This window comes from Oryctolagus cuniculus, chromosome Y, assembly GCF_051225735.1.
Source record: "Oryctolagus cuniculus isolate XC-2025 breed Fujian yellow rabbit chromosome Y, ASM5122573v1, whole genome shotgun sequence".
In the NCBI taxonomy this organism is placed as follows: domain Eukaryota; kingdom Metazoa; phylum Chordata; class Mammalia; order Lagomorpha; family Leporidae; genus Oryctolagus; species Oryctolagus cuniculus.
Genome location: NC_142889.1, coordinates 5,124,122 through 5,150,427, shown reverse-complemented (window position 1 = coordinate 5,150,427; position 26,306 = coordinate 5,124,122). Strand labels below are relative to the sequence as shown.

At 44.1% G+C, this 26,306-nt stretch overlaps 2 protein-coding genes across 2 annotated transcripts; one reads left to right on the top strand and one right to left on the bottom strand.

Annotated features, from left to right (window-relative positions):
- Nucleotides 1–665: 665 nt before the first annotated feature.
- LOC149119140 (eukaryotic translation initiation factor 1A, X-chromosomal-like) lies at nucleotides 666–6,828 on the top strand. Its single transcript, XM_089325288.1, has 6 exons — nucleotides 666–822; nucleotides 1,260–1,343; nucleotides 3,370–3,473; nucleotides 4,094–4,144; nucleotides 5,092–5,173; nucleotides 6,725–6,828. Exons 1-6 carry the CDS (start codon nucleotides 807–809, stop codon nucleotides 6,826–6,828), a joined length of 441 nt encoding a protein of 146 aa, XP_089181414.1. The 5' UTR covers nucleotides 666–806.
- Nucleotides 6,829–7,518: 690 nt separating this feature from the next.
- LOC149119139 (heat shock transcription factor, Y-linked-like) lies at nucleotides 7,519–19,159 on the bottom strand. The gene is made up of 3 exons (XM_089325286.1): nucleotides 18,647–19,159; nucleotides 17,719–18,217; nucleotides 7,519–7,538 (listed from the first exon to the last, which is right to left on the bottom strand). The coding sequence occupies exons 1-3, from the start codon at nucleotides 19,157–19,159 to the stop codon at nucleotides 7,519–7,521; spliced, it is 1,032 nt and encodes a 343-aa protein (XP_089181412.1).
- Nucleotides 19,160–26,306: the final 7,147 nt, after the last annotated feature.

Here is a 26,306-nt window from a genome sequence, read left to right as displayed (position 1 = left end):
ATAGCACGGTTTCGCCTTCGGCCCTGCCTACCGCTTACTAAACGAAGAATATACTGATCGGTGCACAGAGGCTCACTGCGTTCCCCGCCTGTGCGTCTGACGGGCGTATGAAATGCTAGTCTACACTCAGAGCCCTATTTCAGCCTGTCCCTCTCAGTCCCTTGCTATTGAAATAATAAATAATAATATATTTTTCAGTCCCCTTTCCCGACCCTGCTTCTAGCCAGCTGGAGGCACTGTGAGTCTGAACCCAGAACTCATTCTCTGTCCCTGCTGCTGTGACCGCCGTCGGATCCTGACTGGACGCAGCTCCTACGCCGCTTTTCCCATAATCCCGCCTCCTTTCCTGCCGCTGTCTGTCCTAGTGCTGTTCGTCGTGTTGGCCGGCGGAGCTGCCCGTTTCTATTAATAATTCCACCGTTGTGGACGCGCGGGCCGAGTCCTGAATGGCCTGGGAATGTTCTTTATCCTTTTGTAGTACATTGCGATAGGCGATTTCGGTGTTACTGACGCAGAGTGTTTCCTTTTAACTGAATACGCAGTGCCTTCAGTGTTGCAGCTGGTGTTGTACCATGGGCTGCGTTTCCGGTCATAAAATGCTGCGGCGCTAAGGGATGCGACGTCGTAAACTGTCGTGATTCCATTTCCGATGCTGACCGTAAAGCGTTCGTTTTCCGGTAAAACTTGGCTGTCGGATCGAGGCGTGCGCGGCTTTGCCGTGAGTTGAACCGTCTGTGTTATAAGCTACTGTAGAGCCTCGCTGGTAATTGTACAAAGAAAAAGCTTAGTGAAGTTGGTGTTCCACTATGCCGAAAAATAAAGGTAACCGTAGTGGGTTCCAACAAATCGCCGTCCTTAACCGTGTCCACGAGTCTAGGCCGTTCTGACCGTTTTTCTGTCTTGAAAAGTTCGCCCATTTTCCAATTTAGTCCCACTGAAAGGGATTAACGTTATATTTGATTTGTGTATCTTTGTGTTTTCTGCCGGAAAAGATGGGCTTTTCATACTGGTTTCCCGCTACACTTAAACGCGGCCTCAAAATAAACAGTCGTTTTTTTGGATATTAATATTTGAAAATTGACAACTACGATTGCTTATTTATTTTGTAAATACTTCATTTAACAACTTTTCGAATTCTGTTAATTTTCCAGTGCTCAAAATTCATGTATTTTGCATTTTCGTCAAAGTTTAAACGAACTCCGTTTAATACTTGAAAATATTATACAGATCACTGATCTTAACTGCTTAAACTTCATTAGGTAAAGGAGGTAAAAACAGGCGCAGAGGTAAGAATGAGAATGAATCCGAAAAAAGAGAATTGGTGTTCAAAGAAGAAGGACAAGGTAAGAATTTTAGAGTTATATTTCTTTGATTTACCATATCATTAGTAAACATTACCATCTTAAACTTCTGCATTTGTATCTCATGTCACCACTGTTGTTTCTCTATTTTTATAGTCAACACCTGTTCATAATTTATTCACTAAATTACTTAGTGTATTGACTCTCCTGTGAAGACTTATTTGTGACATATTTAACAGCATAGCTTTTTTTCAGGATTATATGGGTAGAATCAAGATGATACAATAACAAGTAACTTCACCATTTTCTACCATGTAAACGAAATAAAAGCAGAATACTAACACTGAATAATTTTTATAGCAGTAAATAATCTTAAATACGGCCGGTGCCGCGGCTCACTAGGCTAATCCTCCGCCTAGCGGTGCCGGCACACCAGGTTCTAGTCCCGGTCGGGGCGCCGGATTCTGTCCCGGTTGCCCCTCTTCCAGGCCAGCTCTCTGCTATGGCCAGGGAGTGCAGTGGAGGATGGCCCAGGTGCTTGGGCCCTGCACCCCATGGGAGACCAGGAAAAAGCACCTGGATCCTGGCTCCTGCCATCGGATCAGCGCGCTGCACTGGCCGCTTTGGCCACTGGAGGGTGAACCAACGGAAAAGACCTTTCTCTCTGTGTCTCTCTCATGGTCTATAACTCTGCCTCTCAGATAAATGTAATCTTTTTTTTTAAAGATTTATGTATTTGAAAGGGTTACACAGAAGTTTTTATTCACAAGAAGCCATGAGCTAATGTATAATCTTTAAGTTTTTTTTTTGTTTTTTGTTTTTTTTTGACAGGCAGAGTGGACAGTGAGAGAGAGAGAGACAGAGAGAAAGGTCTTCCTTTGCCGTTGGTTCACCCTCCAATGGCTGCTGCGGCCGGCGCGCCGCGCTGATCCGATGGCAGGAGCCAGGAGCCAGGTGCTTTTCCTGGTCTCCCATGGGGTGCAGGGCCCAAGCACCTGGGCCATCCTCCACTGCACTCCCTGGCCACAGCAGAGGGCTGGCCTGGAAGAGGGGCAACCGGGACAGAATCCGGTGCTCAAATGGGATGTTAGCATTGTAGGCCAGGGTGTTAAACCACTGCACCACAGAGCTGGCCCCATAAATAAAATCTTTAAAAAAAATGCACATTGGACAGTTAACTCAGAAATCAGGAAAAGTGACCAGCTAACATGTGAAAACTTCACAATTTAGGTTTTCAAATTAATGAAAATATAATTATAAATTCATCAATATTGTGTCATAGAGTTCTGAAATTTTACTCTTGTGAGGATTTTGTAATCTGTTTCCCTTCTATTTGTTTATTGATTATTTCTAGAAGATTGCTGTGTGCTATCATTCATATTTTTATTTTTTCTTTATTTTAAAATTATTGTTTTAATTGCCCATATTTTTGTGGTATAGTATGGTAATAGATTCATATATACAAATGTGCAATAATTAAATCAGGCTCAGATTTTTTTAAAGAATGGCTTTTGTTTGAGAAAAAGAGAAAGAGCTACCATTTGTTGTTGCACTCATGTTCTTAAAGATTTCTTTGAAACACAGAGAGAAAGAGAGAGGGTGACATGGAGAACGACATCTTCCACCACCACTTCTTTCAACAAGTGGTTATAACAGCCAGGGCTTGGGTAGGTGGAAGCCTGCAGCCAAGAACACCATTTAGCTCTCCTGTGTGGTCATCAGGTACATTAACAGGAAGCTGCATCAGAACTGGAGCGGTGATGACTTTGGCATGTGATATAGGCAACCCAGCCCACTGTATCAGATTGCTTATTCCTAGGCTTGTTTCTACTGAAATTGGGCCCGATGTTGTTGGTTGAGAGAAGCAGTAGAAAATGACTCAGCCTAGAGTTTTTTGTGGCCCTTGGGGAAATAAAGCAACAAAAGCGCAATCTCTCTGTATTTCTGTCTGGCTCTGTTTCTCTCTGTCTCTGTAAGTCTGACTTTTCAATAAATAAATCTTGAAAAAAATCACTGAGATTTTTATGAGAACAAAGAACATTTTTTGCAACTCTTTTATTCTCCTCAGAGTATGCACAAGTAATCAAAATGCTGGGAAATGGACGATTAGAAGCAATGTGCTTTGATGGTGTAAAGCGATTATGCCATATTAGAGGAAAATTGAGAAAGAAGGTAGGTGTATAGATTTCTTTTATTATAAAATTTGCTGCAAAGAATTACTTTACTTCAGGTATACAACTGTTTGCCAAGCAGTTCAATTTTGTAAATTGCCAAAGACTTAAAACGAAACAGTTATTTATTTGAGAACACAAATTAAACTTCTCAAAAGATTCTATTTGTATAAAGAATTATATATTGTAGCTGTAAATGTTTACTGGATAGTTAATATAGAAATGATAAATGATTTCTACAGTACTACATTCAACTAAATGTTAATGTGAAAAAAACAATTTTTTAGTTTTAAAAGTGACAAAAGAGATGGGTAATTCATTCAGTTTATGTGTTACATTTTAGTTAAATAGAACTGCAAATGGTATGAGAAATTTGAATGTGAAGTCCTATAGATTCCTTTTGAAATGTATACATTGTTTAATGATAGTATCCATTTCACTTGAACACTTTTGAAGAGACTTCCTATGTGTGGATTTCATATTTTGGGTACCAGAATTTCTTTTTTAATTTCTTTATGAACTGTTGGAAAACCCTTTGTAGTATGTGTTTTGTGGAAAGATTCATTTAACATTAAAATCATCTTCAAATGAAAATAATATGCTGTAAAATCTGTTTCATAGGTTTGGATAAATACCTCAGACATTATTTTGATTGGTCTCCGAGAGTATCAGGTAAAAACTAAGTTTAAATTTATGTTGCAGCCTCCATAGCAAGTCATTAATTGTTAGGAAACACAGAATTAACATTGTTGGGCAATTCTAGGCCAGTGTGTTTTTAACCATTCTGCTGTTTGCATTTTGTTTAACACTATAGTGTTTTTACTACAATTTATTAATCGTGTATTTGTTTTTATTTTTTGTAAGAAGACTTGGTCAATACAGTTTCTATTTATATATGTATTTATTTTAAATATTTATTTATTTATTTGAAAGGCAGAGTTACAGAGAGCCCGAGACAGAAGCAGTGAGTGAGAAAGAAAGGCCTTTATTTGAAAGATTTACAGAGAGAAGCAGAGAAAGAGACATCTTCCATCCGTTGGTTCACTGTCCAGTTGGCTGCAACAGCCAGAGCTCCACGATCCAGGAGCCAGGTGCAGCTCTGGCTGTTGCAGCCAACTGGAGAGTGAACCAACGTTGGAAGACGTCTCTGTCTCCTCCTCTTTCTCTGTATATCTGTCTTTCAAATAAATAAAATAAATCTTTAAAAAAAAGAAAAAAAACTTCGCAGAATGCACAGAGCAGTCAAAGCTGGAATAAGCCAAAGCCAGGAACCTGAAACTCAATCTAGTTTTCTTATAGGATTTGAGGGTTGTCCCAGCCTCTTTAGTTTTCCAAAAACCTGTTCTTAAGTCATAATTTGTTGTTTTTTGAAACTGAATATTTTGTATGTCATTATGATGTTTTGTTACTACTGCTTGTTTTTAGTGATTTATGAAAAATAGAAGATTGTTTCCCTGTCCTACTTTATTCAGATGAAATTACAGATGACCTATATTTTTAATTATTTAAAATTATATATTTTTTTCTATTTGTTTTAGAATTTTTTAATAGAGTACGGGTGGGTAAAGGAAGAAAAGCAGTGCAGTGTTATGAGTTTTACAAGTTTGTTTATTTCTAAGGATAACAAAGCAGACGTAATTTTAAAATACAATGCAGATGAAGCTAGAAGTCTGAAGGCATATGGCGAGCTTCCTGAACATGGTAATGTCTATTATTATTAATCTACTCTGTCATAGATATTTTCTTTTTTTATTTTTATTTTATTTATTTATTTATTTATTTATTTATTTATTTATTTATTTTGGCAGGCAGAGTGGACAGTGAGAGAGAGACAGAGAGAAAGGTCTTCCTTTGCCGTTGGTTCACCCTCCAATGGCCGCTGCGGCCAGCGCACCGCGCTGATGGGATGGCAGGAGCCAGGTGCTTTTCCTGGTCTCCCATGGGGTGCAGGGCCCAAGCACCTGGGCCATCCTCCACTGCACTCCTGGCCACAGCAGAGAGCTGGCCTGGAAGAGGGGCAACCGGGACAGAATCCGGCACCCAGACCGGGACTAGAACCCGGTGTGCCGGCGCCGCAAGGCGGAGGATTAGTCTACTGAGCCGCGGTGCCGGCTATGTCATAGATATTTTCATTCTTTGTGTTTAGTTGAAGGAATTTTCATGGAGTTGTCTGTGACATTAAATATATACACTTTCTGGTGAGTTTGTAAGTTTGCAAAACTTTGAAACCTGGATTTGTATAAACGTCTGTCAAAGTAACACATTATTAGCATTTTTCCATTTAACATTTCTCAGCCGACTCATAGTTTTCATTTTCTTAAAAAGATTTTATTTATTTATCTGAGAGGTAGAGTTGCAGACAGTGAGAGGGAGAGACACAGAGAAAGATCTGAAAATCAATTGAAATTCTTTGCATTTGAGGAAGTGCCGATGTCTGTGAATTAGTCTAGCACCTCCTTTTCTCTTTTATTATGTATTTATTTTAAAAAGATTTATTTATTTATTTGAAAGACAAAATTACAGAGAGACATAGAGATGAGACAGAGAGAGAGAGGTCCTCCACCCACTCGTTCACTCTCCAATTGGCCGCAATGGCCAGAGCTGTGCTGATCTGAAGCCAGGAGCCAGGAGCTTCCTCTGGGTCTCCCATGTGGGTGCAGGGGCCCAAGGACTTGAGCCATCTCCAACTGCTTTCCCAGGCCAGAGCAGAGAGCTAGATCAGAAATGGAGTAGCCAGGACTCGAACTGGTGCCCATATGGGATGGTGTCGCTGCAGGCAGATGCTTAGCCCAGTATGCCACAGCACCAGCTGTGCGTCACTGTTATTTCTTAAATGATAAACATGATTTGACTAAATCTTGCTCTGGTTTGCTAAGTTTCTCCAGTAGTTGTAGAACTAGTTGTTTTAATCTCATGATGTTTTATACTTCATGTGACTACATGTTGTTTAGTCATACTCATTTGATGTTTTTAAAATTGTTAAATTTTTAAAATGTTATTAAAATTATGTTGCACTGAACAAAAGTGCAGCACATATATTCTCTGTTGTAATGACTTAGGAATAGATGAATTTCTGGGGGATTTTGTTGTTAGATTGCTTTATATAGCTTCATAAAGCAATATATTTTGCTCCTAATAGCAGAACTTTGGTTGAATGGAAGGTTGGCCTATAATAAGACTCTTGCGGTTACTCATTTTAATAACATTTTAATTGTGTAATGAATGTTTTTTATGCATTTATTATTTATTTAGCTAAAATCAATGAAACCGATACATTTGGTCCTGGAGATGATGATGAAATCCAGTTTGATGATATTGGAGATGATGATGAAGACATTGATGATGTAAGTACATGACCCTAAAAGTTGAGGGGGTGTGTTTGCTAATAATGTTTAGTGCTTAATGCATAATGGAAATGCTGTGAATTTGAATATATTATTAGAAACAATCTAGCCAATCTACGTGTTTATACTTGGACAAGCACTTTCTGAAAAGTAATTATTAACTTTCCCAGTGGATATTGCATGGTTACAGTTTGTATAAGCAGAGTATCTAAATAGATATTTCTGTTAAATAAAATAGTAGAAGATTTTTGTTTGAACTAACTTAGTGATACTGAAATTGCTGCATTTTTTTAAAGGTTTATTTGAGATGCAGAGTTACAGAGAGGTATGAGAGAGAGAGACAGAGGTCTTCCATCTTCTGGTTCACTCCCCAAACGTCTGCAATGGCTGCATCTGTGCTGAGCTGAAGCCAGGAGCCAGGAGCTTTTTCCATGTGGTGCAGGGGCTAATTTACTTATTTTGAAAGAGATGTGAAGAGAGACAGAGAGAGACAGGATCTTCCATTTGCAGATAGCTGCAGCAGCCAGTGCTGGTCTAGGTAGCTTCATTTGGATCTCCCATATGGGTGGCAGGGCCTTCTGCTTGGGCCATCTTTAGCTGGATTTCACAGGCCATTAGCAGGTAGCTGGATCAGATACGGAGCAGCATGGATACTGCTCTTCAAGGCAGAAGCTTAGCCCACTATTCCACAGTGTGCTGGCCCTACTGCAGACTCTTAAAGCCTGATTGTGGAGACAGATATTATGGAGCATGTAATAGGAAAATACTAATTTCTTTGTGAGGCATTGTTATTGCCCAGATCCTTGGTTTGGTCTTGTTGCATGCTTATTTTGTGCAAACTTAAAAAAGTGATGAGGACACAGAACTGAATGCCTTGCTACTGTTCTGTTGTTAACTCAATTTAAATGAAACATCCTGATTTTCTGTTTATCTATTAAAATAACTATATAGCTTACATTTCAATCTAGATTTTTTCTTACCACAGTGCAACAAAAATAGTTCAGAAAAAAAATCTGCATAGTTGCACACACAAACAATGCACACATAGAAAAACACAAAATGATTTTTTGCAGTTGTTTTTGACCAAGTTCATGCAATATAATAACCAGAGTTTCCAAAAATTATGAAGGCTAGTATCTTTGTGTATGTGCATTAAAAAATTTTAAACACAAAGTAATCTGCTGGTTTTATATAAGTTTAATATATAGTTTATACTATATATCTTAATCTATCTTAAAACATACAGAACTTCCTTTGCAGATCCTAGATACGATGGATTCCCAAGGGTAGAAAGTATTAACAGTTAATTTCTTTGTCAAGCATCAAAAGTGTAACTATCATGGATTCAGGGTAGATTTGTGCATTTTTATAAGATTTTACTTTTCCTTCATTACCTAAAATCCTAACAACTTCTGGATCATTTTTCTGGGAGGTTTATAGGTTATATAATTTTGCTCCTGTGACTAATCACTCAGAGAACAGATTTGGGTAGGACTGTGCCTCATCTAATTGTTAAAGGACAGAAGGGTATACTGAACTTTTAAGGATATTTCCCATAGTAGAACATCTGAAACAGAAAGATTTTACTAATAGTAGATAGGAATTGAGAAAATCTAATGTATAATCTATTTCATTTAAAAGGAATTTGACATGTAATCCTGAAGAGATTCCTATGTTACAATAATTATTTCTTCATGGGTCTCTTTCTTTTCATTTACAGATCTAAATTGAATTCAGTTTTCATTTTCTGAAGACATTAACTGGGAATTTTGACCATCAACTTAAGAAGAATAGAACTTTATTTACCATGAGTATTGTTTATTAAAACAAATTGTCTTAATTCCGTTTTTTTTTTTTTTAATGTATTTACTATACTATATTTCTTTAAAAATTGATGTTGAACCATCTTAGGTGACATATTAATTCTTTATTTTTTATATAATGAGACTTAGAAATAAAACATTTTTAAAAAAGAGAAAGAAATGCCTTTTCTACCATTGACAGTCACAGTTGCAAGAAATTGATGTTTAATCAGAATTGAAAATCAAAATTGAAAGTCATAGATTTGTCTGGAATAGTATTTAACTAATTTCTATAGTCTATGGACTTGTTCTGTATCTTTCAGAAATATATTTATGGTCTCTATAACATTTAAGAATGATCAAAATATACTTTGGAATGGTGTCAGCTTAAGTATTTTTATACTGAGTTTGTTACCTTTTATATTTTTGTAACTATTTGTTTTCATCCTTGTAAGTCCATTTGTAAAATGCAGTTTTCAAAATAAGGATGTATGTTACAGTTTTGAATTTATAAGACTTGTGGCTCCAGAAATAGTATATTGAAACTGGAAGAAGTAGCATAGTAATTGATGCCATTTTCTTTAGCATGCATGGAAAAATTGTCAAGATGGTAAGGTACATCAAGTATTTTTTACTCTATGAAAAGTATGTTAAAAGGTGAAATTTTATTTATAACAGTCATCCATTGTAATCCAGTTTTAAGCTTCATAAACAGATGAATTCAGTATTTAAGTGGAAAACTAACTTCTTAGTAAATTTTTTAAACCAAAAAATTGTAAATCTTTTCCTGAACTTGGAGTATGGTATTCTTCCTGTGTACACAAAACTTCCTGTCATTTTCAATGTAATGGGACATCTGTCTTCACAAGAAGACTGGAACCTCATTTTCCAAGAACACAATGGAGCTTTATTATCTCAGAATGCAGTAAGGCATCACTTTTCCCAGAGGGCAAGGGAACTGCCCAACCCCAGAAGGCAGGGTGTGATGACAGAATTGTTAATAAGGTGAGGGACTCCATGGTTGGAAACATGCAGAAGTAAAGGAGACAAGGAGAGAGGAGAAAATAGTTGAGGATTGCAGGTGCTGAGAAGAAAGGATTTGAAATGATAATATACTGCTATAGAATTCACCTGTATTCCATTCCCAAACCACCCAAAGCTAAAAGGTGAGCTTGAGATGGACATTTCCTTATTGCTTCAAAAAGCAATGAAAAACATGTAAGTTTCATTTTTATGCATTGTTTTTGCACTGAGTACTGTATATCAGAGAAAACATATTTGTCTTTTAGGAACTGCCTTATTTCATTACGCAACATGATCTCAAGTCACATCCATTTTGTTAAAAAGACAGGCTTTCATTCCTTTTTATGCATGAGTAGTATTCCATAGTGTATATTTAACAGAATTTTAAAATTCAGCATGAGTTGATGGATAAGTTGATTGATTCTATATGTGAGGTATCATAAATTGAGCTGTCATACTCATAGTAGTGCAAATATCTTTCATTCATGGATATTTTTCTATCATCTGTGTACCATTTATCCGTTTGCTACAGGAAGTTTTCTCCCATGATATACAAAAAAGATCACGTGTTCACAGTTCAAACAGTCTTCAGAACATACCGGTTCTCATTTGGAATATTTGGAAGATGCATGGTTACAAGTTGTCATAGGCATTTTCTCTGAGAAAAACTTTATAAACAGTTTTCTCTCATGTTATTTTACTGTTTAAAGTTTTCTGCCATTGATTGGCAAACAAATATGATTCAGCCATGTGGTTTGTGTGTCTCCCAGGTGGTTGCAGCAAGTGCACAAGGTCCTGTAGTGTCCCCAGGAACTTGCTATGGTTGCAGCTTGAGCAGCTTAATGAATGGATGGGTGAGCAGGAAACTTCCCTGAGAGCCTCTCTTGGGATTGTAACACTATTCTGAATTGAAATACCCAGCAGAATGGCAGTGTACTTCACAACATTAATAAGAAATGAAATGAAAAATATAAATTTATGGTGCCAGTGCTGTGGCATAGTGGGTAAAGCCGCCGCTGCAGTGCCGGCATCCCATATGGGTGCTGGTTCTAGTCCCAGCTGCTCTTCTTCTGATCCAGCTCTCTGCTGTGGCCTGGGAAAGCAGTAGAAGATGGCCCAAGTGCTTGGGCCCCTGCACCCGCATGGGAGACCCGGAGGAATCTCCTGGCTCGTGGCTTCAGATCTGCTCAGCTGTGGCTGTTGTGGCCATCTAGGGAGTGAACCAGTGGATGGAAGACCTCTCTCTCTGTCTCTACCTCTCTCTGTAACTGTCTCAAGTTTGATTGCTCATGGCTGCCTCTGTGCCACTTTCTGACTTCTGTATGTCTGTCTGAGGTTTCATTGGCCTTACCCCCGTCTGTTAGTCTGTGGGTTCAACTGATTCTACCTTCTCTCTGTTTCAGGTTTTATTGCCCATGGCTGCATCTGTGTTACTGCCTCTCAGAGCTGTTTTCTCTCCTTTAGATTTGTTCTGACTTGTCTGTCTCAGGTTCGAGTGGCTATGTGTGTATGGGTTTGATTAATTCTAGCTTTCTGTGTCTAAGTTTTGATTGACCATGCCTGCCTGTGACTGACTGTGGGTTTGGTTGTAGTACTCTGTCAGGTTTCTTTCTTTCTTTTTTTTTTTTTAATTTATAGATTTTATTTATTTGAGAAGCAGAGTTAGAGAGAGAGACAGAGAACCATTTGTTCACTCCCCAGATGGTCACAACAGCCGGTGCTGTGCTGCTCTGAAGTCAGGAGCCAGCAGCAGTATAGGCAAGGGCCAGGGTACATTCCACTCTGGTATTTTGCAAGCCTGGACACTCAGTATGTCAGAACAGTAAAGAAAGAATTTCTTTAGGAACTGGTGCATTCATCTGTGTGCCTGTCAGATTCTGTAGGAGGAGAGAATTTTATTGGGTTTGCCAAAAGAATAATGAGGTTGGGATGGAACACTTTGTTCTCCATTCCTGTGTGTTCTCTGGAAAAAAATAGGGATGTGTTGTACATGAGACAATGTATGACAAAAAACTTAAGTTCCCAGTGTTGCCCATTGACTTATCAGTCCTGCATGGATTGATTTTGCAGTGTGCACTTTGTACTATACATTTCCTCTACCCACAGGTATCAGGAAAGAGAAAAGGCACTCAATATAGGATGAAAAGACACAAATGGCCCTTGACTTCATTCATGTAAACAGTTTTATCCATTATTAAAGCATATCTCTCAACCTATCTGATGCTCGATTTTCATTGTAAAATGAGATTAGTGCATGCCTCACAAAAAGGTGGGAAAATTAAATGAGTAAATACATATAGAAAGACATTTCCAACTCTTTAAGTACTATGTTAATGTGAGATTATTCAGCTTGATAATTGTTGGGGTCTCTAGGGTATTTCAATATAATTCCATGGTATGACTTTTGTATATGACTGACAATTGGAGAGTGCCTCTACAACAAGCCACTTTAAAGATCCAGAAGCCATCTGATGTGCCTATTTTATGACAGGTTGTTCCAGGGCCCTCTGATCATCATTTGAAGTTACAATACAGTCATATTATGACATGTACTAGAAGCTTCCATTTCTACTCTAGTCCTTTTAGATCATGATAATACCCTCTATACATATGCTCTTCATATATTAAGTGATGATTAGAAAATCTGCATTTAGCCACTTGAGGAAAAATTCTCACAGAATCCTGTCAAGCATCTCCATGAAATCCTAAGCCTCCTAGACTTCTTGGCTTCTTCTCAGTCCATCTGATCAAGTCATCCAAGAATCCAGTCACCTACCTATCCACCCATTCATACACTCATGAACATACCAACTCATCCAAACATAACAACTACCCATCCATCCACAACCAGTCACCTACCTATCCACCCATTCATCCACTCACATACAACCACCCATTCATCCACACAACTATCCTTCCATCCACCCACTAGTCCAACTATCCATCAGTCCTACTATCCCATGAGTTCATTGACCCTTGTGTATTTTTGAACATTAATTAATGATCTATCTTTCTAATGTCATACACTGTCTTTTGGTGTAGAAGCAGACCCAGTGCCTGCTCTCCAGGCACATAAAATTTGGCAGTAGAAAATTAGTTGACGAGTTAAACCTGGAGAAATTGACATAGAACCTGAGTAACACTTTATAAGTTATTTTTTTTATTTATTTAATTTTTGGACAGGCAGAGTGGACAGTGAGAGAGACAGAGAGAAAGGTTTTCCTTTTGCCTCCAATGGCCGCCACGGTTGGCGCGCTGCGGCCAGCGCACCACGCTGATCCGATGGCAGGAGCCAGGTGCTTAACCTGGTCTCCCATGGGGTGCAGGGCCCAGGCACCTGGGCCATCCTCCACTGCACTCCCGGGCCACAGCAGAGAGCTGGCCTGGAAGAGGAGCAACCGGGACAGAATCCGGCGCCCCGACCAGGACTAGAACCCGGTGTTCCAGTGCTGCAAGGCGAAGGATTAGCCTAGTGAGCCGCGGCGCCGGCCCACCACAGTGGCTTTCAATGAGGTAAGCCTGGACTTTAATAGAAATCAGCTCATTAAGAGCCCTGGCAGCTCTGCCAGCCAAGAGTTGGATCACTGGAAATGGACCTGCCCTGGAGTTGAAGGATACCCAGGTGAGAGTCATGGATCTTATTGGCTCTAAGCTGAAAAGTCTTTCACTCAGCCCAGCTTCCAAGGTGACCACTGCTGCTGAAGGGGTGGCCAAGCAGGGTCTGCAACATTACAGGCAGAACTGTAAATTTCCTGTTGGAGATGCCATCTGCCTTTACCTGGCCAACTCTCCTCCCAGGCCAGCTGGTAATGGAAGTCAACAGGGTGCCTTCCCCAAGGAGGTTCACACCTCTCTTAAAATGTACCCCATGTAAAGAGATAGATGAGTCTGGGCCTCATAACTGACAGGACCATAAAGCCCAGCAGATTATCAAGCCCCTTCTGTCAGGTTCTATTTGCCTCTCAATCAGAGAACTTATTTGTGGCTTAGACAGCAGCTTCCTTAGGTCCTCCACTAGTAACTCTTCTAGACCCTGTCTAGCCCACTTGGGGCCTCATTCCTTTGTAATCACAGCCTCTACTCTAACATCAGTGGCTCTACTCCCAACCTGTGTGTACTGATGGTCCTCTCTCCCACTCAATGTTGTATGATTGTTCAGGATTTTCTCCATAGACAAATCCCTCTACTGATTACCTGTGTGGTCCTTGGGAAAGAGCAGATGAATGTTATACCCACAGGAGCCAGAGATTGGACGCTGACTACCTTCAATTCTGCTTAGCTGTGCAGCATTACTTCCCTTCTGAATAAAAAAATAATAAATAAAAAAAGAGATAGATTTACCATGCCTAACCTGGGAGTGTCACCTTTGGCATACCCTTAACCCTGAGGAACCAAACAGGCTCTCAGGCCACACCCATCTCAAGCCTCTAAGGCTCCATCAAAAGCAGACAGTCCACTTAATACAGTCATAGTATAACAAGAAAAAAACACCACAGCAAGGGAAGAAGCATCCAAAGAGTATCCACAATGCCAAGCAACAAATGCAGAAACCGAGGAAACAAGATCAAGGAAGACATTATGGCACCCCCAAAATGAACAAGACACCCCAATTCAAGATTATGAAGATGATGAGATAGAAGAAATGAAAGATAGAGATTTCAAAAAATTTATGATAAGAACATTTAGAAGTTTTCAAAAGCAAATCCTTGAACTACAGAAATCCTTACTGGACAGGATTGAAAATCTCTCTCATGAAAATGAAATTTTAAGGAAGAATCAAAATGAAACACAGAAACTAGTAGAACAGGAAAGTGTGATAGTGAGGCGAAACCAAAATGAAATGAAGAGCTCAATAGATCAAATGACAAACACATTAGAAAGCCTTAAAAACAGAATGGGTGAAGCAGAAGAGAGAATATCGGACTTAGAAGACAGAGCACAGGAAAACACACAGTCAAACCAAAGAAAAGAAGAGGAAATTAGAAATCTAAAAAATATTGTTGGGAATCTACAGGATACTATTGAAAAAACCAACATTCGAGTTCTAGGAGTTCCTGAAGGCATGGAGAGAGAGAAAGGGTTAGAAGGCCTTTTTAGTGAGATACTAGCAGAGAACTTTATGGGTGTGGAGAAGGACAAAGATATCCTAGTACAGGAAGCTCATAGAACCCCCAATAAACATGACCAAAAGAGATCCTCACCACGACACGTGGTAATTAAACTCACCACAGTGAAACATAAAGAAAAGATCCTAAAATGTGCAAGAGAGAAACGTCAGATTACTCTCAGAGGATCTCCAATTAGACTCACAGACTTGTATGCCAGCAAACAGGGAAATCTATCAGAAATGGAGAGATTCCTGGACACATACAATCTACCTAAATTGAACCAGGAAGACAGAAAACCTAAATGTTCAGGATCACTAGCACTCAGGGAAATGCAAATCAAAACCACAATGAGGTTTCACCTCACCCCAGTTAGAATGGCTCACATTCAGAAATCTACCAACAACAGATGCTGGCGAGGATGTGGGGAAAAAGGGACACTAACCCACTGTTGGTGGGAATGCAAACTGGTCAAGCCACTATGGAAGTCAGTCTGGAGATTCCTCAGAAACCTGAATATAACCTTACCATACAACCCAGCCATCCCACTCCTTGGAATTTACCCAAAGGAAATTAAATTGGCAAACAAACAAGCTGTCTGCACATTAATGTTTAGTGCAGCTCAATTCACAATAGCTAAGACCTGGAACCAACCCAAATGCCCATCAACAGTAGACTGGATAAAGAAATTATGGGACATGTACTCTATAGAATACTATACAGCAGTCAAAAACAATGAAACCCAGTCATTTGCAACAAGATGGAGAAACCTTGAAAACATCATGCTGAGTGAAATAGGCCAGTCCCAAAGGGACAAATATCATATGTTCTCCCTGATCGGTGACAACTGACTGAGCACCAAAGAGGAAACCTGTTGAAGTGAAATGGACACTGTGAGAAACGGTGACTTGATCAGCTCTTGTCCTGACTGTTGATGTACAATGTAATACTTTATCCATTTTAGTATTTTTTCTTTTCTTGTTCTATTACTATTGGTTGAATTCTGTAATTAACACACAATTCTTCTTAAGTGCTGAAACTTAACTGAAAAGTGATCCCTGTTAAACATAAGAGTGGGAATAAGAGAGGGAAGAGATGTGCAATTCGGGACATGCTCAAGCTGACTTACCTCAAACGGTAGAGTTAGAAACATACCAGGGGATTCCAATTCAATCCCATCAAGGTGGCATGTACCAATGCCATCTCACTAGTCCCGGTGATCAATTTCAGTTCACAATTGATCACACTGATAGGTCTAAGAGTCAAAGGGATCACACAAACAAGACTAGTTTCTGCTAATACTAACTGATATAATCAAAAAGGGAGAGAACCATCCAATGTGGGGAGCGGGATACACAGCAGACTCATAGAATGGCAGATGTCCTAACAGCACTCTGGCCTCAGAATCAGCCCTTAAGGCATTCAGATCTGGCTGAAGAGCCCATGAGAGTATTTCAGGCATGGAAAGCCAAGACACTCTGGAAAAAAAAAAAAAACACCTAAATGAAAGATCTCTGTGAGTGAGATCCCAGTGGAAAGAATGGGCCATCAAAGAAGGAGGTACCTTTCTCTGAAGGGAGGAGAGAACTTCCACTTTGACTATGACCCTGTCCGAACAAGATCGAAGTCGGCAAACTCAAAAGGCTTCCATAGCCTTGGCGACTCATGACTAGAGCCTAGGGTGATTACTGATACCATAAATAGGAGTGTCAATTTGTTAAGTCAACAACAGGAGTCACTGTGCACTTACTCCTCATGTAGGATCTCTGTCCTTGGTGTGCTGTACATTGAGATTTAATGCTATAACTAATACTCAAACAGTATTTTTCACTTTATGTTTCTGTGTGGGAGCAAACTATTGAAATCTTTTTTTTTTAATTTTTTTTTTTTTGACAGGCAGAGTGGACAGTGAGAGAGAGAGATAGAGAGAAAGGTCTTCCTTTGCCGTTGGTTCACCCTCCAATGGCCGCCGCGGCCGGCGCGCTGCGGCCGGCGCACCGCGCTGATCCGATGGCAGGAGCCAGGAGCCAGGTACTTTTCCTGGTCTCCCATGGGGTGCAGGGCCCAAGCACCTGGGCCATCCTCCACTGCACTCCCTGGCCACAGCAGAGAGCTGGCCTGGAAGAGGGGCAACCGGGACAGAATCCGGCGCCCCGACCGGGACTAGAACCCGGTGTGCCGGCGCTGCTAGGCGGAGGATTAGCCTAGTGAGCCGCGGCGCTGGCCTGAAATCTTTACTTAATGTATGCTAAACTGATCTTCTGTATATAAAGAGAATCGAAAATGAATCTTGATGTGAATGGAAGGGGAGAGGGAGAGAGAAAGGGGAGGGTTGCGGGTGGGAGGGATGTTATGGGGGGGAAGCCATTGTAATCCATACGCTGTACTTGGGAAATTTATATTGATTAAATAAAAGCTACAAAAAAAAAACAGACTAACTTAAAAAAATTGAATAGAATTATGTTCTAGCAATTATTAATGCATTTGCTTTGACCCTGAGAATGCAATGTATTAATACATTTCTTTATAAAATATAAAATGAAATAAAGTTAACTTTCAAATATTCAATGTGAAGTTTCATATCAAATGACTGGAACTTCATAAACTATACAACTAATAGCAGACTAGCCTCCTGTCAATATAAAATATTTACTATAAAACTATATTTTGAAAAGAAAAAAAATCATAAAGTTGAACATGTCATTTTATTGTTCAAGTAATAGAATTTCAGTTATTTTTTCAGAACTGATGAACATAACACCTTTCCGTGTCTAATTTTCATTTAGTCGAAGGTCAGTTAAAATTAGGATATTGGTATATTGAGGATGGTTGATTAGTTGACATTGGCGGGGAGGCAGCAGTTCTACTAGCTATCATTGGCATAGTGAACCATGGATTGCTTGCTGTTAACGTGCTAGAAAAAGGACCCACAATTGTTGCTAAAGAAGGATGTCTAGGTGAAAAAACAGGACGGTTTGCCATCAGTCCAAAATAATTATTCTGTACAGGAGACAATATTTGAAATTGGGAAATAGAAGTTGTAGTTGTCACAACATTCAGGATATGGCCATGTGCTTGAGAGTAGGTACTATATGAATGCCTATGAGAAGTGGTCATTTGATTTAAAAGAGCATGTTGATTTGTTACAAATTGTACTGATGGTGCAATTAAAGTTGATGATGGAGTCAAAATATTACTTGTCACTGGATCATTTGAATTAGCAATTCTGTGGCTAGTAGGAGGCACATTTAAATTTGTAGAAGTTGAAAGTAACCTTTCTTCATTAGTTTCTGTAGATGAGCTAGGATTTTGAGTATGCACATACTCGCCTGCACTGTGGTATGTCTTGTCAAGATTGTGAACTAAAGAAGCAGATGGTGGAGATGTGTGTTTAATCCCAACTCTGCGCTTCATTCTTACTAGAAGTTGGGGACATCCTCGCTTAAAATTTGGATTCTGATAGAACTGTAACTGAAACCAAAGGAGAAAGCATTTAGTGATACTTCAAACCAAGAGTCACAAATTAATATATATGAATATATGCAATCTATGAATAAATGAATAGATAAAATTATTAAATCTAAAATATCAGGTTCAACATAATTACAACAAATAAAACTTGATTATTCCTAAATGTAAAAGTTAGCAAACATTTAAATATGATAACCGTTCCACTAAACTGACCTTAACTTCTTTGTGTGGAGCTCATTGATAAGATTCAAAATAACTAGTAACATTGCTTATATTTTTGAATTTCAAACTTTCTTCTCATAAAAATTTAATGTTGATCCAGCTAATTTTAAACTTTGTGTCTTACTCCATAAATAAATATATTAAGTGAGGTACAAACTAAACTTAGTTGTGATGCCTACATTAGTTGTAAGTGAATATGTTGAATACCTTGCTAAAAACAGGTATGTTGTTTTCTTCTTCCAGAAAGTCAGTCAGGGATGCAGATCTTTGGAAATCTTGTCGTATTTTTCTAAATCCATAAAGGTTAAGCTGTCGAACTAAACTTTTCATGCTGTCTGCTTCAAATATCTTAAAAGGGGTCTTTCTTTCCAACACTTCTTTCTTAAAGTATTCTTCATTTATCACAATAGAAGTCCCATTTTCGTCCCACCAAATTGACTTAAATTGATCACTTTCAACTATCTTCCAAAGTTTTACAGGAAAGGTCAGAGAAACAAAATCATTCCCTTCTGGGGTGTCAGACATACAAAGTGTATAGCGTGGTCTTTTTATCAAGGGTCCTTCAGATAAAGCTTGAAAGGCATTTTCTTCAACTACAGACCTTAAATCCAAGTCATTATCAATTGTGGGATACCAGCCTGGAGCTTCAGTGGTGTTTTCTGAATCAGTTGTTCCACTCTGAGGAGAGACACCTTGAACTTCTGAGGGAACCTGGGCCATCTCAAATAAATTTTTCTTTGGCTTCTGCCTGGTTTTGAGAACTGAGGCCTCAAATGTTGCTTTAGTAGACTTACACAAGACTAGCTGATGTCAACCATCACCATGGTCCTGAGTTACTGTGACATCATAAGAGGACTTGTCTCTTAGCAATGCAAATATGACTTTCTGCCTAATGTTGGTTTTCCTCCCTGCAAAACAAGTTAAAATAAAACATTCACAGATAATTTACACAATACACATGTTGCAAAGTCTTGTCGCAGCAAATATTTTGGTTAAATAAAATGGATAAAATGCCTAAATTAGAAGTTTTCCCTTCTTTCTAGCTACATTCTCTACTAAACTTTCATAAGTTGAATGATTCCTGCATGCCAGGAATAAATTTGACTTGGTCCTGATGCACATTCTTGCTGATACATTGTTGGATTTAATTATATCGTACTTTGTTGAGGACTTTTGCATCTATATTCATCAGACATTGCTCTATAATTATCTTTCCTTATTGTATCTTTTTCTGGTTTTAGAATTAGGTGATGCTGGCCTCATAAAAGGAGTCTGGGATAATATCCATGTTTTCAAAAGCTTGAGAACAATTGGAATCAATTTTTCTTTGGATCATGTTCAGCATTGAAGACATCCAGTCCTCAGTTTCTCAATGTCGTGGAGGGTCTTTATTAATAATTCAACTGCTGGGTACCAAAAAGTATGCTGTGCCCAGATCATTAGATCCCTGCAGAGACCCCCAGAGTGTCGATCACACCGAACTGCAAAAGCAAGGTTTATTCAGGAGTACAAGCCGCGACAGGGACCCCATCCAACCAACCAGCACAGCAGAGGAAGGAGTGAGGCCCCGATCTTTCTTAGGGAGAGTTTTTAAAGGGAAAAAGGGCTACATCAGCAGGAAAACGGAGTTACATACAACATGGAAGCTTTGGATACAGGGAGTCACAGGGGGGCTTACAGCACAGAAGCTTTGGATGCAGGGAGTTACTTTGTTCAGCAATCTCTACTGTACTGAAGCCAGAATCCACTTCCTTGACTTCACCGGGAACCTGTCAGTCTGCTGCCAGGACCTCACTCCCTGAGGCTGCCCTGTGTGGCCCTGATGGTACCTAGACCTGACAGCCTGTGCCCAGAACCCAACTTCCTGTGGCTGTGCTGAGTAGCATTGACTGTACATGTCAATCTGTAACAGGAACCCCACATCCTTAGGTCCGCAGACTGCTCCTGATGGGACTGGAAACCTGTCTGTCTGTGGCCATCACACCAACTTTTTGCTCCCCTGCCTGCCCATGAGTGGATCAGGAACCTGTGAGTCTGAGGCCAGAACCCCACACTCTTAGCCTCCCTGCCAGGCCATAAGGACCAGGAACATGTAAGTCTGCAGTCAGAACCATATCTCCTTTGTTCCCCTGCCTGGCCTTACTAGACCGGACCCTGTCAATCTTCAGTCATAACCCCATGTTCTTAGCTCCCTTGCCTGCCCCTGATGGACCCGCAACCTGTCAGTCTCCCGCCAGAACCCCACCTCCTTGGTTCCCCTTCCTGCCCCTGACTGGACTAGGAACCTGTCAGTCTGCGCCCAAACCCCAAGGCCTTAGCTCCCCTGCCGGCCCACAACTGGACCGGGAAACTGTCACTCTGCCGCCAGAACCCCACCCCCTTGGCGGTCCTGCCTGCCCCAGACTGGACGGGACCCTGTCAGTCTCCCGCCAGAACCCCACCTCCTTGGCTCCCCTGCCAGCTCCTGACTCGGACCAAAAGCTGCCCGTCGTCAACCAGAACCCCGCATCCCTAGCTCCCCTGCTGCCCCTGCCTGGACCGGGAACCTGTCAGTCTCCCGCCAGAACCCACCCCCTTAGCTCCCCTGCCTGCCCCTGATTGGACCGGGATCATGTCAGTCTCCCGCCTAAACCCCAGCCCCTCGGCGCTCCTTCTGCCCCTGAGTGGACGGGGAACCTGTCAGTCTCCCGCCAGAAACCGCAACCTCTTGGCGCTATTTCTGCCCCTGACCGGACGGGAAACCTGTCAGTCTCCCGCCTAAACCCCACCCCCTTGGCGCTCCTTCTGCCCCTGACTGGACGGGGAACCTGTCAGTCTCCCGCCTAAACCCCACCCCCTTGGCGCTCCTTCTGCCCCTGATTGGACGGGGAACCTGTCAGTCTCCCGCCAGAACCCCACCCCCTTAGCTCCCCTGCCTGCCCCTGCCTGGACCGGGAACCTGTCAGTCTCCCGCCAGAAACCCACCCCTTTAGGCTCTACTGCCTGCCCCTGATTGGACCCCAATCCTGTCAGTCTCCCGCCTCAACCCCACCCCCTCGTCGCTTCTTCTGCCCCTGACTGGAAGGGAACCTGTCAGTCTCCCTCCTAAACCCCACCCCCTCGGCGCTCCTGCTGCACCTGAGTGGACCGGGATCCTGTAGTCTCCCGCCAGCACCCCACCCCCTTGGCGCTCCTTCTGTCCCTGACTGGACGGGGAACCTGTCAGTCTCCCGCCTGAACCCCACCCCCTCGGCGCTCCTTCTGCCCCTGACTGGACGGGGATCCTGTGTGTCTCCCTCCTAAACCCCACCCCCTTGGCGGTGCTGCCTGCCCCTGACTGGACCGGGATCCTGTCAGTCTCCCGCCTAAACCCCACCCCCTTGGCTCTCCTTCTGCCCCTGACTGGACGGGGATCCTGTCACTCTCCCGCCAGCACCCCACCCCCTTGGCGCTCCTTCTGCCCCTGACTGGACCGGGAACCTGTCAGTCTCCCGCCAGCACCCCACCCCCTTAGCGCTCCTGCTGCCCCTAACGCGACCCGGAAGCTGCCGGAGGGCGCCTCCTCCCGCCCTCTGCACTGCCGCTAATGACTTTTTCCAGTGCGCGCTCAGAACGCCACCTCCTTCCTCGCCGGTGGCTGCCTGGCCTCCCTGGACGAGTGAGGCGCAGGTCTAGGTTCAGAACCTCGCCCTCTGCCCGGCCCTGACTGGCTCTGATGGATGAGGAGGAACAGTGTGGCCTGTCCCGCCCGTGCTGGGCGCGGGCAGGCAGCGTGGCAGAAGACAGGTTCTGGGCTCCTACTGCGCGTTCCTCCTCCCAGACAAGGGCAGGCAGGGCCAAGCTACAGGGCGAGGTTCTGGCGGACGGACAGGCGGGTACGCGCCCGCTCAGGGGCTGCCAGGGACGTGCGGGACACAGACCCGAAGCTGCCCCGTCCGGTCCGAGCTGGACATGGGCGGGACGACTGCCGCGTGGTGCGCGCAGACGTCACTTCCCGCGTCCAGTCAGGAGCCGCGAGGGGCGTGGCTCGAGGCGGTTGCTTTCCACACCATTTCCGCCCCGAGCCGCAGAAACAGGGCGACACAACCACTCAGCATCTGATTGGCAACGGAGTCTGAGACCGCGTGAAGCCAATGGCTGCCCGACCTGTCACTCAGACGAGCCCAGCCGCAGAGCGCCCTGCCGCTGAGGCTTTGGGGAGTTGTAGTCTCCCCGGTCCACCCTGTCCAAGCAGAGGGTGGCTGGACAATGTGAAATCAGGAAATATGGCCCACAGGTGACAGACGAAAAATGATCATTTAGGTCAGGAAAATTAGGCCTCAGAGCTTTTTTTAAAAGAAGAGAAAGAAGACAGCTGGGTTGAAACACGGTTCCTTTCCACACCATTTCCGTCCCGAGCAGACGCCTCCGAAACAGGAAGCACACACCCACCCCGCGTCTGAGCGGTTCGGAGTCTGAGACCGGGGAAGCCATTGGGTTGGCTACCTGTCACTCAGGCCAGTACAGCCCACACGTAGAGCGTCGCCGCCGCCGCTGAGGCTTCGGGGAGGTGGAAGTCTCCCCGCCCCGCTCTGTGCAAGCCGAGCGTGGCTGGACAATGTGAAACCAGGGAATATGGCCCACAGATGATAAAAGAAAAATGATAACTTAGGTCAGGAAAATTAGATCATAGAGCTTTTTTTTTTTTTTTCCAAGAAAAGGAGAGATCTGGGTTGAAACGGGGTCCTTTGAAGACCATGTCTGCCCCGAGTCGCAGAAACAGGACGCACACACCAACCCGGCCTGTGATTGGCCCCCGGGTCTGAGACAGGGGGAAGCCATTGGCTGCCCGACGTGTCACCCAGGCGAGTCCTGCCCAGACGGAAAGCGACGCTCTCGCTGAGCCGTTTGGGAGTTGTAGTCTTCCCGCTCCTCCCTGTCCAAGTCTACTGTGGCTGGACGGTGTGAAACCAGGACATATGGCCCACAGATGATAAAAGCAAAATGATAATTTCGGTCAGGAAAATTAGATCAAGGAGCTTTTTTTAAAAGAAAAGAGAGGAGAGAGCTGTGTGAAATGCGGTTCAGCACCACTTCCGCCCCGAGCCGCTGAAACAGGAAGCACACGTCCCCCCAGCCTCTGATTGGTGCCCGAGTCTGAGACCGGAGAAGCCATAGGCTGTGCTACCTATCACTCGTACGAGCCCAGCCCAGTCGTAGAGCGCCGCATCCGCCGCCGCTAGCGCTCCTGGCAGCTATAGTTCAGGGCTGCGTTCAGACAAGGCAAGTGTGCCTGCACCATTTGAAATCAGGAAAGATGGCCCAAAAAGGATAAAAGAAAAATGATAACTTAGGTCCGGAAAATTAGATCATAGAGCTTTTATTTTCAAGAAAAGAGAGAAGTGAGTTGGGTTGAACGTGGTGTGTTTCAAGACCACGTCCGTCGGGAGCCGCAGAAACAGGAAGCCCGCAACCACCCAGCATCTGATTGGCCCCCGGGTCTGAGACGCGTGAAGCCATTGGCTTGTGGACCTGTCACTCAGGAGAGTCCAGCCCAGACGCAAAGCGACGCTCTCGCTGAACCGTTGGGGAGTTGTGGTCTCCCCGCTCCGCCCAGTTCAAGCCTAGCGTGGCTGGGCAATGTGAAACCAGGAAATATGGCCCACAGATGATAAAAGGAAAATGATAGCTCAGGTCAGGAAAATTAGGCCTCACAGCTTTTTTTTTTTTTTTTTTGAAAGAAAAGAAAGCTTTCTCAGCTCTTACATATAGAATTTCCGCCCCGAGCAGACACCTCCGAAACAGGAAGCACACACCCACCCCGCGTCTGAGCGGTTCGGAGTCTGAGACCGGGGAAGCCATTGGGTCGGCTACCTGTCACTCAGGCCAGTACAGCCCACACGTAGAGCGTCGCCGCCGCCGCTGAGGCTTCTGGGAGTTGTAGTCTCCCCGCCCCGCTCTGTGCAAGCCGAGCGTGGCTGGACAATGTGAAACCAGGGAATATGGCCCACAGATGATAAAAGAAAAATGATAACTTAGGTCAGGAAAATTAGATCATAGAGCTTTTATTTTCAAGAAAAGAGAGTAAACCCCACCCCCTCGGGGCTCCTTCTGCCCCTGACTGGACGGGGAACCTGTCAGTATCCCGTCTAAACCCCACCCCTGTAGCGTTCCCCTGCCTGCCCCTGACTGGACGGGGAACCTGTCAGTCTCCCGCCTAAACCCCACCCCTTGGCGGTGCTGCCTGCCCCTGACTGGACGGGGATCCTGTCAGTCTCCCGCCTAAACCCCACCCTCTTGGCGCTATTTCTGCCCTGACTGGACGGGGAACCTGTCAGTCTCCCGCCTAAACCCCACCCCCTTGGCGGTGCTGCCTGCCCCTGACTGGACCGGGATCCTGTCAGTCTCCCGCCTAAACCCCACCCCCTTGGCGCTCCTTCTGCCCCTGACTGGACGGGGAACTTGTCAGTCTCCCGCCTAAACCCCACCCCCTTGGCGGTGCTGCCTGCCCCTGACTGGACCGGGATCCTGTCAGTCTCCCGCCAGCACCCCACCCCCTTGGCGCTCCTTCTGCCCCTGACTGGACCGGGAATCTGTCAGTCTCCCGCCAGCACCCCACCCCCTTGGCGCTCCTTCTGCCCCTGACTGGACCGGGAATCTGTCAGTCTCCCGCCTAAACCCCACCCCCTTGGCGCTCCTTCTGCCCCTGACTGGACCGGGAAGCTGTCAGTCTCCCGCCAGCACCCCACCCCCTTAGCGCTCCTGCTGCCCCTAACGCGACCCGGAAGCTGCCGGAGGGCGCCTCCTCCCGCCCTCTGCACTGCCGCTAATGACTTTTTCCAGTGCGCGCTCAGAACGCCACCTCCTTCCTCGCCGGTGGCTGCCTGGCCTCCCTGGACGAGTGAGGCGCAGGTCTAGGTTCAGAACCTCGCCCTCTGCCCGGCCCTGAGTGGCTCTGATGGATGAGGAGGAACAGTCCGGCCTGTCCCGCCCGTGCTGGGCGCGGGCAGGCAGCGTGGCAGAAGACAGGGTCTGGGCTCCTACTGCGCGTTCCTCCTCCCAGACAAGGGCAGGCAGGGCCAAGCTACAGGGCGAGGTTCTGGCGGACGGACAGGCGGGTACGCGCCCGCTCAGGGGCTGCCAGGGACGTGCGGGACACAGACCCGAAGCTGCCCCGTCCGGTCCGAGCTGGACATGGGCGGGACGACTGCCGCGTGGTGCGCGCAGACGTCACTTCCCGCGTCCAGTCAGGAGCCGCGAGGGGCGTGGCTCGAGGCGGTTCCTTTCCACACCATTTCCGCCCCGAGCCGCAGAAACAGGGCGACACAACCACTCAGCATCTGATTGGCAACGGAGTCTGAGACCGCGTGAAGCCAATGGCTGCCCGACCTGTCACTCAGACGAGCCCAGCCGCAGAGCGCCCTGCCGCTGAGGCTTTGGGGAGTTGTAGTCTCCCCGGTCCACCCTGTCCAAGCAGAGGGTGGCTGGGCAATGTGAAATCAGGAAATATGGCCCACAGATGATAAAAGGAAAATGATAGCTCAGGTCAGGAAAATTAGGCCTCACAGCTTTTTTTTTTTTTTGAAGGAAAAGAAAGCTTTCTCAGCTCTTACATATAGAATTTCCGCCCCGAGCAGACGCCTCCGAAACAGGAAGCACACACCCACCCCGCGTCTGAGCGGTCCGGAGTCTGAGACCGGGGAAGCCATTGGGTGGGATACCTGTCACTCAGGCCAGTACAGCCCACACGTAGAGCGTCGCCGCCGCCGCTGAGGCTTCGGGGAGTTGTAGTCTCCCCGCCCCGCTCTGTGCAAGCCGAGCGTGGCTGGACAATGTGAAACCAGGGAATATGGCCCACAGATGATAAAAGAAAAATGATAACTTAGGTCAGGAAAATTAGATCATAGAG